Source organism: Thermobia domestica, chromosome 9 (genome assembly GCF_964235325.1).
Source record: "Thermobia domestica chromosome 9, izTheDome1.hap1.1, whole genome shotgun sequence".
Lineage (NCBI taxonomy): Eukaryota > Metazoa > Arthropoda > Insecta > Zygentoma > Lepismatidae > Thermobia > Thermobia domestica.
In genome coordinates, this window is record NC_137462.1 from 181,876,945 (window position 1) to 181,893,698 (window position 16,754).

Sequence of the window (16,754 nt, forward strand, 5' to 3'; positions counted from 1 at the left end):
TTTACATGTAATTCATATTCATCGAAACAAATGTTCGTATGTTTGTTTTATGTTCTTTTCCTTCTCAAAGTGTAAATTACATGTAAATAGTAAGAAAGGCGAGAAAAAAACTTTTTATCAACTTGTTTCTTTCACTTCTATTTTTTATACTTTTTGAGAGCATTCTTCTTCTAGTATTATTAAAAAGGCTTTTGCTGAGTACACTTTCCTTCGCTATTTTGTGATGGAGGGCCGGCTTTGGGGCTAAGATAACATTCTATACCTAAAAAAATGCCTTTACAATATTCAGCCATATTCCGAAATCTATGTTCAATTCGGGGCTTAGTTTCCTTGATTGATTTCCAAACTCCAGGAAATGCAGCATGTAGATTTATTTGTTCAGTCTTTACTCCTACACAAAATGTGTCTTCAGTTTCTATAATATATTACTAACTAAAGTTTCAGTTTATACATGAATTGTAAATGATAGTTTGGTGGAAAAAATCTAACTAATACTTTTTAAATACTACTAACTCCATTATTGTATCTACTAAAAAATGTTTTGTCGAGGAACATTACTGTAATAGTTCTACAAACGTTTCGTAGAAAACCCATGCATTCACCGTAGAAAACCCATGCTTTCTCTATTCTATCGAATGTCCAATTTTCTTTGATTTTTTTCATATGTTCTCTTTCCTTTTTTCAGAATCTATTTGAAAGTGAATATATATTTCTTTCGTCCTTTTGAAGTTCCTCCTATAAGTCTATACATCAAAGGAAGTTATCTCGAGTGAGAAAAGGGCAGTGGTCCCCCTAGATTTTCCACTGGGAGAGCGTAACGTCTTCAACCCAATAGAAACATTACTTAGATCGTCTGTCTCCCTTATACACATATATTTACAAAGAATATAAGTTATTGTGATTTTTATAAATATTACTTTCTGAGTTTCCATTACTTGTTATGTTGTAAAAGCTGCATGTATCATATTATATTCTTCCATTCCCTAACACTGAAATATATTCAAATGTACTTATTATCATGAACCACGAAAATATTCCAGAATTATTCATAGAATAATATGTATTTCAGACATTAGATTATGATGAAACAAGACAAGAACTAATATATGCAAATTTTCAATCGTTTTAGTCGATCTACATTTTCATCCGTACCTACGTCATATTTTTAAAGCTTACATCAACTAATTTCTAAGCCAATCATGAGAAACGGAATTATATGGTATTAAAAGGTCCCTGAGTTTTGAAATGACTATACTGAATGGGTAAGATTCAAATGTTTTCACATTTACCTAACGATGATAGTCAATACCAAGCATTTTGCATGTCACTGGTAATCGAACCAAGAACTGAAAACATCAAAGCCATACATGAAGACGAATCGGGACAGTAACACTCCTTCTCATGAAAACAATTTACAAATTACAATACACGCAAATTACTACAGAAAAGAAATATGCTCTTTCCTTCCCTCGCGCCGTCTTCCACAAATTCTTAAAGACGGAGTTTTTAAAAGAAATGAAATGAAATGAATTCTCTGTGATTTTTACATCCCACGGTTATGCCGGTTAGACGGTGATGATGGGTAATGAATGAAATGGTGGAATGAAGAAAGTGGGAGGAAACGGGAGAACCCCGAGAAAACCCACAGACACAGTGTTTGTCCCCCACAAAGTTCACTTGGCGGGGGCTGGGATCGAACCCGGGACCCCTAGCACCAGAGATGAACGCTCTACCACTGAGCCACCGCGGCCCTGTGGAGTTTTTAAAAGAAAGTTGGTAGCTCATTTAAAAACAAAAAAATGACCAGGCTATAGAAACATGTTCAGACGAACCTATACTTCTATCCATAGTTGGAATTGTAATATATTAAGAAGAATCTTCAATGTTTTTAAAGCTTCTTTATTAAGTACCTAAGTACAATAGTATTTGACTTAAGAATCCTAATTAGTATGGCTTCAAAATATATTTGACCTGAAGTTTCGTAAAATAAGACTGAAGAGTAGCATTCATTAGGTCTATGACAGATGGAAGCGTAATAATATAGTAGAAAAGGTAAATATAAAAAAGTTGGATCTATTAACTATGTGCTTGACCTTTTCACAAGTACTCAGATATTGCATATCATTTTCATAGTTTTCTCCGAAGTTTCTCTGTATATTTGAGCATTTTCGAAAAGTTTCTCAAAAAGAATTAGAGAAGCAATTTCGAAAAGTTTCTCAAACACATTATAATGATTAAAAGGACTAAAACAGAAATATATAATGGTCTATCGATTTTTTTTTTTTTTTTTTTTTTTTACAAAAGACTTTCTTGTAATGGCACCAGACTTGTATCAAATGGTAGCTCTTGATCGCAGTCACACCGTTAAAAACTAAACTTTTATAGCTACAAACTAAGAGAATACATACCTAATTCTCGTATACAACAATTAAAACATTAGGTACATATTCCCCTTAGATTGTAGCAATAAAAGTTTAATTTTAGCAATGTTCCTTCCCACAAGAATCGCCACTGCTTGGATGCTTCCGAAGACGTTCCAACCTAAAGCTTAGAACATTGACGTTACTCTAAAGAAAGTTTTCGTAAATAAGTTTTTAATAAATGCATTGAGTGGTACAAGATTTTTTCGTCTCTCTCTCTCTCTTTTTTTTTAATTCTTATAACACGTTTTACATAGCACTTTATTCCTTCTGGGGAAGATTTTTGATGGAGCTTGGAATTTAAAGTGAAAAAAAAGAGCGATGAATACAAATCATTTTTGAGTAGTTTGTATCATTTTGGTTTGGAAAATACCAGAAATGTATACAGGTATACATTACTAGACCGGAAATGTATGTGTATTTGATTTTGAGCAATTACAACTTTCAGTCCGACACAAGCATAAATTACAAATTGCTTATAATTATTTATTCAAGTAAAAGTTCAGATATTTTTTTTAAAAAATCTGCAAACACGTGACTCAAGGAACCATTTACAAACATCACAAAGGAATTTAATAAGGTTATGTGCGTGATAAGAAGGCAAACTATTAAACTTGAATTTTCTTCTTGGCACAGGAAAACTTAATGAACCTTTATGTACACGTTTATACAACATTACAAATTTCATTGGCACAAAAATTTTTAAGTGATAAGTTGTTGGAAGTTATCGTGCCTGCAGTCCTAAGCTTTCCCCCCTTTCCACTTTCAACTGCAAAACACGCAAGTGGGAACTGCGGGACAATGTTAGCATATATATCATTGATTTAAATGTTGCATGCATAATCACAAACATCGCGTAAGTCTTTGACTTTTATAATGTCCTGTTTCAGCAGAGTTCAACCTTCAGATCATTATCAAATACGTGGAAGAAAGGAAGTTGTTCATCCTTCAGCTTAATTATGTTTGCATTTCCTGCGAAAATTTTACACGAATGTATTTGCGGTCTATAGCACTAGTTATTAGCGAGTTTGGTTTACCAAAACTCTTTTAGGTCCTATATATTTACTAAGCGTATCTGTCCGTCCGGCCAGAGGCAAAATTCTCAGAAACTACTTTGATGACCACCACCAGTTTTTGCCAGGGGGTTCGTTTGATGGACACCATATTCAAACCGGAAGTGGTAGAAATCAACTACTTCCGCTTTTTGTATTGATCACTGTATAGAGCAAAAACGGTAATAGATAGCGAAAACCGGTTCATATCGATCCTTTTTTCTCTACTAAAACTGGAAGTGATAGAAATCCACAACTTTGGGGTCGCGGTGGCTCAGTGGTATGGGGTCCTTGGTTCGATCCAAGGTTGCGGGGTTCTCCCGTTTCCTCCCACTTTCTTCATTCCAACATTTCATTCATTTCTCATCACCACCGTCTCCTTTAGTCTAGCCGGGTTAATCGTGGGACGTAAAACTTAAAGATTTCATTTCATTTCAAATGCACAACTTACGATTTCAATATTGATGTACATAGAGCATAAACGATAAGAGAGAGCGAGAAACGGTGTTTTTCTGGGTGGGGGGAGATTGGAATCTATTAAGTGTTCTAAGAATAGATACCATCCTCTCTCTTAAACCATTATTCAAACCGAAAGAGGAAGAAATTAAACACTTCCAGTATTAACGTTTATTGCAATAGACTAAAAACTATAATAATTAGCGAGATATTTTGTGCAATCAATTAAGCGTCCCAAGAGAGTGTTCCATTTTCATTGTAATTACTCAACTAAACCCGAAAGTGGTAGAATTTTACTCTTTCGATTTCGATATTAATCGAGAAAATATGTTATGCATACCAAACTCCTTTGTGTGATGTACACATTACGTTTTTTTAAAAATAAAAAACTATGAAATTAGATTAATGAAGGGAGCAAGTGATTTTGATAGTTATAATTAATAGTCGTATTGGACTAGTATTAGCCGGTAAGGCATACCGATAACAAATTAAGATGCGTACTAGCTGTCAAACTTTAAAGTAAGCTCTACCGTTTCAAAGTAACGCGTTCAACTGTCATTTCTGACTTTCATTTTTTGTTTCTTTCTTTCTCGTGCATTGGTAAGATGAGTTTTTAGTATTATTGAAGTATTGTTTTTATGTTTACGAAATATAATTTTTTGACTCATCAGTAACATCATGCAACTGTTTCAGACACTTCTGCTTACGCATCGATATTACAGTTTGCCGGTGTGAAAAATACATTTTAAAAAAGCGTCAATTTTCATAGAGATGCAATGAAAAGCAACAACTTTCTTAAGAACTTCTCACAAAAATATTCCTAAGGTATGTCTAGACATAGTGATAGGAATTTATTTTCAGCCTGACACTGGTTACAGTTTCAATTTTCTTCCGTTATGAACGAATGATTCATAAGATCCTTGTCTTCTATTTTCAGAAAAAAAAATGACCAATTTCGACCAAAATTGACATGTAGGTGTTCTTAGGTGACCTGCCAAATTCGACTCGAATAGGACACAAGCAGAAACCAACAAATATCTTAAAATTTGTCTCAAAACGTTGTTGGTGGTTAGAAATATACAGTGTTTTCAGCTTGATATAATCTTACAAGTAACTTAAATAAGTCATTAGTCCATGAAGAGTGGTCCGGAACCCATGTTGAAAGAATTGGATGACCTATCAATATAAGAAAACTGTGAAAACAAACAAACAAGTTTTCATTAACCCTAGTCAACGTGCAACAACAAATCACCAACTGCGTGTGGTTCGTATTCCTTAAATATTGTTTCATAAACTGGTAAGTCAAGTGAGTAGTAATTGACACTGTGATAGACTTGGCAATTGTTTTTCTTTTTTTAATAGATCGTTTCAAATAAATGCAAAAATTGGTTGAGAAATTCCTTTCTACACTAAATGCATCATAAGAGTATATGATTTAAATAGTATCTATTTTTTTCTATGATTTCATATATATGTATTTCTATTTAACCGTTTCGTGAAACATGGGAATCCTTTTTCCCAAAATTCATTAATGAAAACCTTCTCTTTAGTTCCATGGGAAGCAGTAGTGAAAGAAAATATCGCGGTTTAGTTTTGAGGGGAAGACTATAAAGTAGTAAACACTAAGTTATTAATAATACTGTTATTATTCCTATCACTACCGGTATATTAAATTTTGACGCAGATACGGTTATATTATTAAATGACGATGAACCTATTATGTCGAATTATAGTTGTAAATCCAGAAATAATAAATAAGAATATTTATAAAATTTTCTAGTGATAGTTGTTATAGAAATACCCCTTAAAAGTTCAGTTACAGCTTCCCCCATTCCAACTGTATTTATCACTTCCGGTTTTAGTATGCAATTAATGATAAAGATGAAATGTATTCTTGAAACGCTTAACCGATTGACAGAAGCCACTTCTTGCTACCTGTTATAATTTTTGCTGTATAATGGTCAACGTTATAACCGGAAAAGTTAACTTTTTACCATTTCCGGTTTGAATACCGCCACCATCAGCAAACTCGATTTTTAACTTTTACCCTCGACATTCTGACCAAAATTGGTGATGATTGATCGTGTAGTTCTTTAGTATTTCTTGTCTCCTGGGCGGACAGACGCACACATGATAGGGTAAATACAGTATTCTTAGTATGCCAAACTCCTTAAACATAAATCGCATTTAAGTTAGTATTATTTTATAAATACTACGAATATATAGCAGAATTTAATATTCACAAAGCAAAGGATATTTAAATAGATTTAAAGAAAGAAACCATCAAACTATTATTATTATTATTATTATTATTATTATTATTATTATTATTATTATTATTATTATTATTATTATTATTATTATTATTATTATTATTTCATTTTAAAGGATAGGGGTGCGGTGGCTCAGTGGTAGAGTGTTTATCTCTGGTGCGTTGTCCCTGGTTCGATCCCCGCCCATTAAGTTCATGGTGAACAACATCGTGTTCGTGGGTTTTCTCGGAGTACTCCCGTTTCCTCCCAAATTCTCATTCCACCAACTCTTCCATCATCATTCATTTGCTTTAATCATCATCTTCCTTAGCCCAAAGAGCATAATCGTGGGATGTTAAACTGAAATATTTCATTTTAAAGAAAAAGAGAATACTAACCGATTCTAATCAGTGGGCTCAGAAACAAACATAGAGTAGGTATTGAACTCTTAAGTTTGTGTGTAATTTTATGGAAACTGCCGTAGCCTTTATAAGACGCACGTTGGAGAACAGACCATCATAACGCTCTACTGATGAGTTTCTTCTTCCCAAATGAAAAAAAAATCATCTATATAACTCCCAGCAGCGTATGATGACAAAGCTTTAGCATACCATTAAGTAAATTACATTTTACGTTACGAAAGAGTGCTGGCTGAGGTTGCGTGAAGCCAATTTACATGCACGGGACAAAATAATATGAATGTAATATGAAAAAAAAATTGGAATAAAGGAAGAATTTTAATCAAATTTATTTTTTAAAGCGACCAGTATATGATCTGTCTGTATTATTCTACCAAATCATTTATTTTGTTGCTGTGTTAGTGGGATAAGAAACATGGCCGTGACCTCAATTGGAAAAGTATGGTTTAAGTTGCGTGACTGAGGAAAACGTAGGGTGGTTTGCTCCGGAATTTGAACCTCAAAACCTTTTAAATGCTAGCTAATCACGCTAGTTTTTCAAGATGTTCTCTTTGAGCTAATGATTGTTTGAATTATGTAGGGCGTTTCTTAGCGTATTTAACGAAGATTGTCAAAAGATTTTCACGTTAATCATGGCAAAAATTTATCTTGAATTCTTCTCAAAGGGATCACCTTACAGGAGTAAAAAATTTTGGTAAAGAAAAGTCAAACATACAAAATAAGGGGGAAAATCATTTTCTTCTCTTTGAAGGAAATCGAATGGTATATACATCAAATTAAGCAGTGAAATCGAACAAATTCTAAGTTTAAACTCTCACAATTTCCCCCTTTAAATAAAAACAGATTCATCAAAAAATGGGTTAATAAGCTTCCAAATTCACATCGTTTCAGGAATTTTGTGTAAATATCTTACGTAATGTGGTAATTTTTCAAATACCTTGTTCAAGGAGGGGTTAAAACTTGGAAATCGCCCCTTTATGTGTACAGAAAATTTCATCGAAAAGTGGGCGAAATCAGCTTCCAAATCCACATCGTTTCAGGAATTTTGTATAAATATCTTACGTAATGTGGTAATTTTTCAAATACCTTGTTCAAGGAGGGGTTAAAACTTAATCGCCCTTGTAGGTACGCCACTAAAAAGAGATAAAAGTAAATGCATGACAATGGAATAATTGGTAAAATGATAAAATGAAAGAAACTGGAAATACCTCGTGAAAAGGCACGCACCAGGTGTTTGTCCTTCAAAACCTACAAGGTTTGATAAAAGAGCAGATAGGCTTTGTTTCCATTTTTCTGGCCACAGTACATAAAATATAGGCATTTGCATTATACATTTAACATCATTGTTTGTTATCATGTCAACCGTGTTGGCTGTTATTCAAGATGGTGGAAGGTTGCCATAATTGTCTGTTCTCTCAAGAACACAAATGTCAAACCTGCAGCAATTTTATCTAAGAATAAGAGCGCAATTTCAAAACAAACTCTCAAGAAGCCAGAGTTGTGTGAATCTGACTGGCACAGCTCGAATCTATTTACGAAGGAAGTTATTCTGTTTTTAATAATGATGGAAAAGAAGGCTCAAACACAACAATACTAGATTAGGAAATATTTAACGTGTGAGAAAAGCATATCTTGAGTGATAGACGCATTAAATATTTGTAGAAAATATGCATAAGTATTGAAAATGTTGAAAATATTGCCCACGATCATTTCCTTCCTAAGACATTTTTCGGAAAAATAAGTTAAAATTTGATTGTTCAAATGAAAATGAAATATTTGAGTCTAACGTCCCAGGATTATACCTGTTAGGCTAAGGGAGACGGTAATTAAAGCAAGTGAATAATGATGGAAGAACTGGTGGAATGAGAAAGCCGAAGGAAAAGGGAGTAACCCGAGAACATCCACGAGCATGGTGTTGTCCACTACAAACTTACTTGGCCTGGATCGACCCAGGAACCCCAGGAACCAGAGGTAAGCGCTCTACCACTGAGCCACCGTGTCCCCATCTTGGTTTTTGCAGTAGCTTAGGTATCAAGACAAGTCCTATTCGATTATCATTAGAATATTGATGGCAAAAGTACATTAATATTACACTGAACTTTTAAAAAAAAAGAAGAAATGAAATTCCTAGTTTTACGTATCACGATTATGCCCCGTTTGACTAAAAGAGACGGAGGGTTAATTAAAACGAATGGTTATGGAATGTGTAATGAAAATATGGAAGAGCCCTAAGAAAACCAACAGCGAATGTGTTGACCACTACAAACTCGAGTGTCCATAGATCGAATCGGGGACCTTTGCACTGAGAGGAGCGCTCTACCATTGAACTACTACTTCTACTACACTGAATATAAGTATTCTTTACCTGTCTAAAAAATAAATAAATACATTCTTCTTTTGACGTGAATAACCCTCGTTTGATTATTGGAAGAGATATGTTGTGAGAAAAGAGCAAGAATAAGTGTAAGCAAAGGAAAGAATTTAACATGGAGAAATCAGCTTCTGAAGTTAACTGTGTGATAGGAAGAAGAAGAGATACTGTATCGAGTCCAAGACACGATCTAAATTCAAATACAAATTTGTAATTCCTTAGAAATAGTTCTTCCATCCAATCTTTTGTTACAAGAAAAAAAAAACCTATAGAATGCTTTTCTTTTCGAGGGATGAATAGAGAAGTAATAAAGCTTTGAACACTTGTATTTCCCTCGGGTACATAGAAGACTTATGAACAAGAGGAAGTGGGTTTGAAGGCTGCAGAAAAGTAGGTAGGATTACAGTTTCTTTTTTTCTTCCTTTCTTTAATCTGTCCTTTTTTAACACTAAAAAATATTGAACGTGAAAGAAACGTATATTTATTTGAACGCAATTAGCTAAAAGGCAAGAAATAAGAGAATCGACTCACGTCTCTCAAGAGACTGGTCTCTTTTTCTCCACGTCTGCAATAGGCTAAGGTATGTAAGATTTTACTTAAAACTTCTTTGCGAAAGAGACACTTTACTCAAATGCTTTACATTCACAAGATTGAAAATTCGAATGAAACGGGGTTCTCTCTTCTGCATTTTTCTTCTGATCTTACCAATGCTAATACAAAATGATTGCTTTTCACACCTATATACACCAGTATATCTTTATATGTTTTTTTTTTTAAATGACATATTCTGAGTTTTGTATTTTTAAAAGCAAAAATTGTGATCAAAGTCGTTTCTTTTTCTAAGACGTCTTCCGACTAGTTCTACTAAAATAATTTGTGGAAAGAAAAACTCTTCTTTTGTTAATGTTGTGTTTTGTTAATACTATCTTTTTGTTTCTTTTTTTTTACTTGTTAACGTTACAAGTAGTATAGGCATCACCGTTAGGACCCTGTGTGTAATTATTAGGAGAAGACAACTAACAGTAGATAAGATTTTCTACTTAAGAGTGTATATTTTTTTACATACACAGCTTATAAATAAATAAATAAATAAATAATCTGTTCCAACAAAAAATCATTAATAATTGTATCAGATTGGCAACGAATGAGAATTTTTAACCATAAAAATACATTTTTCTCGAAAACTACTCATAAGAACTTATTTTCAAGAATGTAATAGCTTGTGTCAGTTTGTACAGCTCAGCGTGATCTATCGAGTTGACATTATCGTTAAATAAAGAATAAAATATAAGTGTTAACTATCATTGTGGCTATATCTCATTAACAATCTTCGCATTGTCGTCTTGATAGTGTCATAAACATGAAAAGGCTTGATTAGTTTATACTGCAATCTCACTTTCGTCTTAATAGGTGACGTGGGTGTTGTTCAACATGTTTTTAAGATTACAAAAAAAAAAATCGTTTTTATAGACAAGGTCTACACTCACCCAAATCATTTTGATGAGCTCAATCACATCTATGGATTGGTAAATGCATATTGGTCTTTGCATATTGTTCTGGTTAAACGTTAATAATATTCTAGAACAATTTGTAATTTATTGGATTTTAAGATTCCTTTTCAGAAGCAAAGTTACGTACATCTTAACGTAGGATCTGAATGACACAATATACTCCTATCTGTGTATCCAACACCAAAAGCGTTGACAAGCCTGACCATTTAGTCGAGGTAGAATTCCCTGTTCTGATCTGTTTATCTCCCTTACTGGGAGATTTTTATATAAAACAAGTCAGTCTTAAAGGACCAGTCGACAGTTACACAATTTTTGCAATAATATTATCTGTTAAAATTTTAAATGAATAGATGGTCAGTTCCAACATGAACGAATCAGCCTGTTCCAGAAACACTTGTTTTTACACTAATTTGTAAAATTTAACAGGGGATAGAGACTCCGGATATGTAAAAATTATATAATATAATATAAAGATTGTAACAAACTAAATTATGTCTTAAAAACGAAAATTGTTTTCTAAATTAAAATTGAAATAATTGAAGAGCATAACGCTCCAATACTTAAAAGTCGGATGCCATCTTGATCCCCTGAGATACAATTCTCGTAGTTGTGATTGTAGTTACGAATCTTAGTATATATATAAAAAGAACTAATCTTCAATTTTTTTATTGCAGCACTTTTTCATGATTCATATTACTATACATGTTTCAGTTTCAGCTGCGAAATATTATGTAACTAGTAAGTGTTGCTGTAATATACTAATCATTACGAAAGTAAGTAATCCGTAAACACAACTTTAAAATGATTCTCAGTACAATGATAAAATACACACGGTGAAAATAAATATGTTGCGGGGAAAGTATAACATAATTATTCTAAATAATCGGCTCGTCAAAGTTGTAACGTAAATGACAGATTATAAATTTTATATTACTATTCTTTTGAACATCTAAGAATTCAGTTCGAAATCATTTTGCAGCCCATTTGCTTAAGACAGTTGGGCATGGCCATTAAGCCAATAGAGCTGTGGTAAGAGCAGTTTCCTTCTCCCTGATTATTGCTATGATACTAATTAAATTCGGCATTACAGCTAGTGTTGTCGATAAAAGAGCGAAGTAGTAAAGAGATTTCGAGTAATGACCACCATTCATCCTTATTTAACGTGGGTCCGTTCGGGAGAAACAAAATCTTAAGAACTACCCCATGAAAATCACCATCAATTTTGGCTACTGCGAGAGTTAAAAGCTAGGAATCGAGTTGGTTGATGGAGTTGACCAATCCACTTTGCCCCAAGATATGGAGCATCAAAAATCGATTCCCCATATACTCCTAGGGGAGTAGTTATGAATATCATTCTTATTTGATAGACTACCCACATTGCTGTTGAGATTAGCGGGTTAGCATAATGCTCAGGATGTAAAATACTAATCAGACCTTAGAATATAACGCTAAAATGAAACTAAATTGCTTCCTACTCGAGAAATCTATAAAGACTTAAATACGGTATTTTCTATTTTTCAAGTATCCATTTGTCTTAAACCATACTTGATTTAATTCGAGATAAAATGTTATATTTAAGCCTAGGCTTGGAAAAATTGCCTTGGTAAGGAGTTTGGTTAACCAAAAACCAAGCCAAGCTCTGTTTAACGTGTTGTGCACTGTGACATCACTACTTGACTTCTACCTTTCTCATAATTTCCCATTTACTAATTCTGTGCATTCAAACTTATTTCTTGATCTTTAACTTACTTTTTTCTTATAGTCAAATTTTTGCTTTTTAACACCTGATCTCACTCACTTACTACTGATGAAATACTTTGCTTAAATTATTCCAATGCTTATTATTAGATTACGGATTATTATTGGGCGGAGGAATATGCACTTATAATTCAAGAAATAAGCGGTAATATAGGCACAAAAATCTAACTCGAAGTAATAAATACAAACTTTCCATGATAATATAAATACTGAAATCAAGTGATAAATAGAGCTCAGTTAATCTAGAAACACGGCCGATGATTGTTTGTAGATAGTTTCCTTTTAAAAGAAAGAAGCAATACATTATTGTCATGAATCTAATAGACTATTTCCAGTACTTTATCAGTGCACTTAGAGATCGGAAAAAGAAATTATTATTGGTTACTGGTAGATAAAATATTAAGTATATATTTTAATTTAATACATTTTGGTAGTCTTTCACAAGGAAGCACTAATTTCGTATCAGGAACAAAGTGCACATAGGAACAACAGATAGCATGACTTCTATTTATGTAAATATTGTCAGAAAATGCATACGTTCACAAAACAAGTATTATCGTAAAAGACTATAGAAAATATCGCACGTTGTTCAATAACCGTGTAAAGCTTTACTTATAGCAGAATAAAATATAACTAATACAAATTCTCACTGTCAGTTAATAGGTATTTATTATCCTTTAGGAAGAGATCGGCCTTGGTGCTGAAATAGCACGCTAACAGTAGTCGACAAACTTAACTGTTTTAACACTGATTTTGCTGTATAGGTAATATAAAGTGAAAATAGCCAAATAAATGTTGTTAAAACTCAATCAAAGACTAACCCCAAAACAAAGTTCACCACGTTCATTTTGATTATATTTTCGATATTACAGAGTAGTCACTTTAACCTAACATCAGATCTATCTTTACTAATGTCTCAGGTTTTTTCATACATTATTGGTTTCAGGTCTTCGCGTGCATTATGAGTTGAACAATTTTATTTCAGTAAATGCGTAGAAAAGAGAAGTACATATACTTTTTATTTGGTTTAATGGAAATTTGCTTAGAAATATTCAGAAAGAGAAGGAGACATAACGAAAGAGGATGGAACATTGCGAAGCCCGGGAGGACGAGGAGCATGTCGACCGTTGTTATTTTGTACGAAGACCTATTTTTGTGCGTCCGTCTCTTTGCTGTTGCTCCTCAAATGCTGTCTAAGTCAGCCAAAGGCTGTTGTCAATGTTGGACCAAAGCCTTGAACGAAATAAGCACTTTTAACAGACATTCCGTTGCGCATCTTCCTTTGCAATTTATTTTAGACATGTGTCTATTCTTTGAAATCATTTTAGTATTTCATGTCATCTAATGATAAACTAGTATGCAAAGAATTTTTAGACCAAATTAGTCTGGCTTCCTAGAGCATTAGAATTTACATAAACTATTGTTTATTACATTATTTAACTAATTTCTAAAATAACTTAAAATATTAAATACGTTAAACTTTCTGCATTTTATTTACTTTATCAGATATTTCAAAGGCAACTGACTGCCTTTATCATCAGCGTTAGTGTTGTAGGAAAGTATACAGTCATCATGTTTATGCCAACAAGAGTTTAACTTATTTAGGCCATAATTTCATGAAAATTACGTGGATTATGTATAAACCAAAATATACTTTCTTTACATTATCGTGATTTTTTCCAATAGTAGTAGAATGACTGTTCTGTTAATGTAGTACTTATCACTCAAAACTACAATCACAACTAATTAATTAAGATTGATTTGTTCAAATTATTGATTTGAATTATCTTGAACAACCATTGTGAAACTTCCTTTGTTAATCTGTTCCCGTAAAGAGAAACTATATTGTAACCTAAACTCTTTCAGTGTGTGCCACTAGCTGCTGATAGAATACAAATGGGCTTTCCAGTAGCTATAATCCATTACCCAAATAAATATCATCATGCGCAACAGTGTTACTACGAAAAGTACCCACTGTCTAATTACTGTTGTACAATACCTTTGTCGAAAAAATGAAAAAAATGAAATGAAATCTTTAAATTTTACGTACCTTTGTCGAGTAGTGGCAGTCACTTTGTTACATTATTGACAAATTTTACAACTTCATTCAATGTTAATTGGTTTATAAGCTGCATGTCAATAGTGCTACATAATTTTATTAATTTTATTACAGTAAAGCTTTAGTAAAGTTTTTTTGGTAATTGCACCTAAGCTAAATTACAGGGTTTTGTAAATTTACTTCTCTCATGGAGTAACAGGTACGGACTAACATTAAAATCTTATAAGAAACACTAGTGTGATCCTCCGAATAACATTACAATCTTTTTTGTCCACTAGCGTGATCCAAATAACATTACAATCTTGTAAGGCCCACTAATGTGATCCTAATAAATAATGTTCTTATTTGAAACAATGTAGTGAAGTCTACGGGTGGTGGTGTAAAGGATAGGCTGCGTACAACTCCTTTAGGCACAATTAAGAGTTGACATAGTCAGAACTACCCTACTGCTATCTAGGGTAGGGTAGGATAGGATTTCATCTTACTTAAAAATGAATTGCTTGATCTTTTTAATAGCATTACCTTTCGAAACTTGATTATTTAATTTTTCGTATTCTATTCGTAGATCTCGGACAACCTAACTCTTTGCTTCTAGGCTGAAATGTAAATTATCGGCTTCCTCTTTAAGCTACTTCAATCACTGGGTTTTAATTAAAGTATGTAGTATAAGTATGACGAGTCTAGTAACTTCATGGACTTCTCATTTCTGTTTTGCACAGAACTAACAATAATAGTTATTATATCAGATTAAAAACATACAGAATGAAAGAGGTCCATATTTGTGAACTTTAGAAGCAAGACTTCAATGGATTTAACGTATATAGTAAGTATGTAAATACTTAATAGTAGGCCTACACCGTTTCGAACAGTAGAGTATATTTCGATAATACACTGGCAAACTCACTCGTTCAACTTCCTATATACTAAATATTGTCTATTGTTGAATAATAATAATAATAATAATAATAATAATAATAATAATAATAATAATAATAATAATAATAATAATAATAATAATAATAATAATAATAATAATAATAATAACTGTTACTTATACTTTGTACACTTACTTTATCGGCTATGTTTTCAAGGAAACAGTGGCGATTGCCGAATCCCTCTGCGGCCAGGCAGACCCTTTCACCTGTCGCGGTGCACGACAGGCACACCATATCTTCCTGTAAGAGGAAGAGAACTAATATCAGCTAAATAATTGACATCAAGTTAACAAAAATATTATGAGAAATAACATTTAAATAATAAGAAAGAGGGCAACAATATAAAATTTATGGAACGCTTGCATATTCAGATAAAAAAGTAAACATGCATGCAAACACATGCACATTCATGCAGAACATTACGTACATGCAATTTGATACACCATTTTATATAACTTGCATTCATTTGTGATATTGTGATGCTGACTTAAGTCAAAATCTTCGTAATGTTAGAGTAGCGAATATGCTATTAAACTAAAATCCAAATAACAAGTGAAAGTAGTATCCAGTGTTGCCAAAATGTTGACACAAAAAGTCGCTAAACGAGAGGTGAAATGACTCCAATTTTGGGTCAAAAGTCGCTAAAAACAAGTTATTTATGAAATCCGTTGTCTATAAGCATTGTTTTAAAGTTGTAGATGTAAAATAAACAATACGTTCTGTTCACATCTTTGTCAACAGGGTGCAACCAATCCTTGAATTCAGGGATCATCATTTGTTTCGGGTACTTTGGTTCATATTTTGGAGTTATAATAGTTCTGAAATAATTAACACTACAGTACTTACATTATTCATTAACAGATCCCAAAGGACAAATGTAACAAACACCCACTTCGCTTTTATTCACGCATCTATAGCTAACTTCGTTGCTATCGGTGATGCTTTATAGATGGCTGTAGAGGGCAATGGTAATACGTATAACAATGCAGGATTCTGGGGGAATGGGTATATACCGGTATACTCTTGATCACTTGCGCTGATTAAAACAAACAAAAAGAAAGAAAAGAACATAAAAACTGTTTTGAACTAATAATGCTTCTCTACAGATGAACAGGATGTTTGCAGCAAAAAATCGCTAAATTTGTAAGCAAGTAGCTAAATCGTCATTTAAAAATCACCAAGAAAGTCGCCAATCGGATAAAATATTTTTGTCGCTATCATGGAGGTCGAGTCCCCTAGATTTAGCTACTTTTCTTCCAAATTGGTAACACTGGTAGTATCTGATGCGATGTACACGCTGCAGCTTTGAACTTGCGGTTATATAAACCGAAAGCAAGCGCTCTAGTCATGACGTTACAGCAAGGACGCCGATCCTGGGGGGCCGGGGGCCCGAGTCCCCCAAAACTCATGTGGTCCCCCCTATTGTATTTATGAATATACAATATTTGGCATAATTTGAATGCAGTTTGTCTTAAAATCCTGATATATACACCTTCTGCATCTGAATGGGCCCGAGAACAA

At 33.1% G+C, this 16,754-nt stretch overlaps 1 protein-coding gene across 7 annotated transcripts in view; it reads right to left on the minus strand.

Annotated features, from left to right (window-relative positions):
• The window catches only part of RyR (Ryanodine receptor), a 395,937-nt gene that overhangs the window by 291,051 nt on the left and 88,132 nt on the right, over window positions 1-16,754 (minus strand). For all 7 annotated transcript variants that reach the window (XM_081725586.1, XM_081725584.1, XM_081725582.1 and 4 more), the window contains exon 2: window positions 15,369-15,473. In XM_081725586.1, the coding sequence (XP_081581712.1) occupies window positions 15,369-15,473 (105 nt within the window). The remainder of the gene's footprint in view (window positions 1-15,368; window positions 15,474-16,754) is intronic.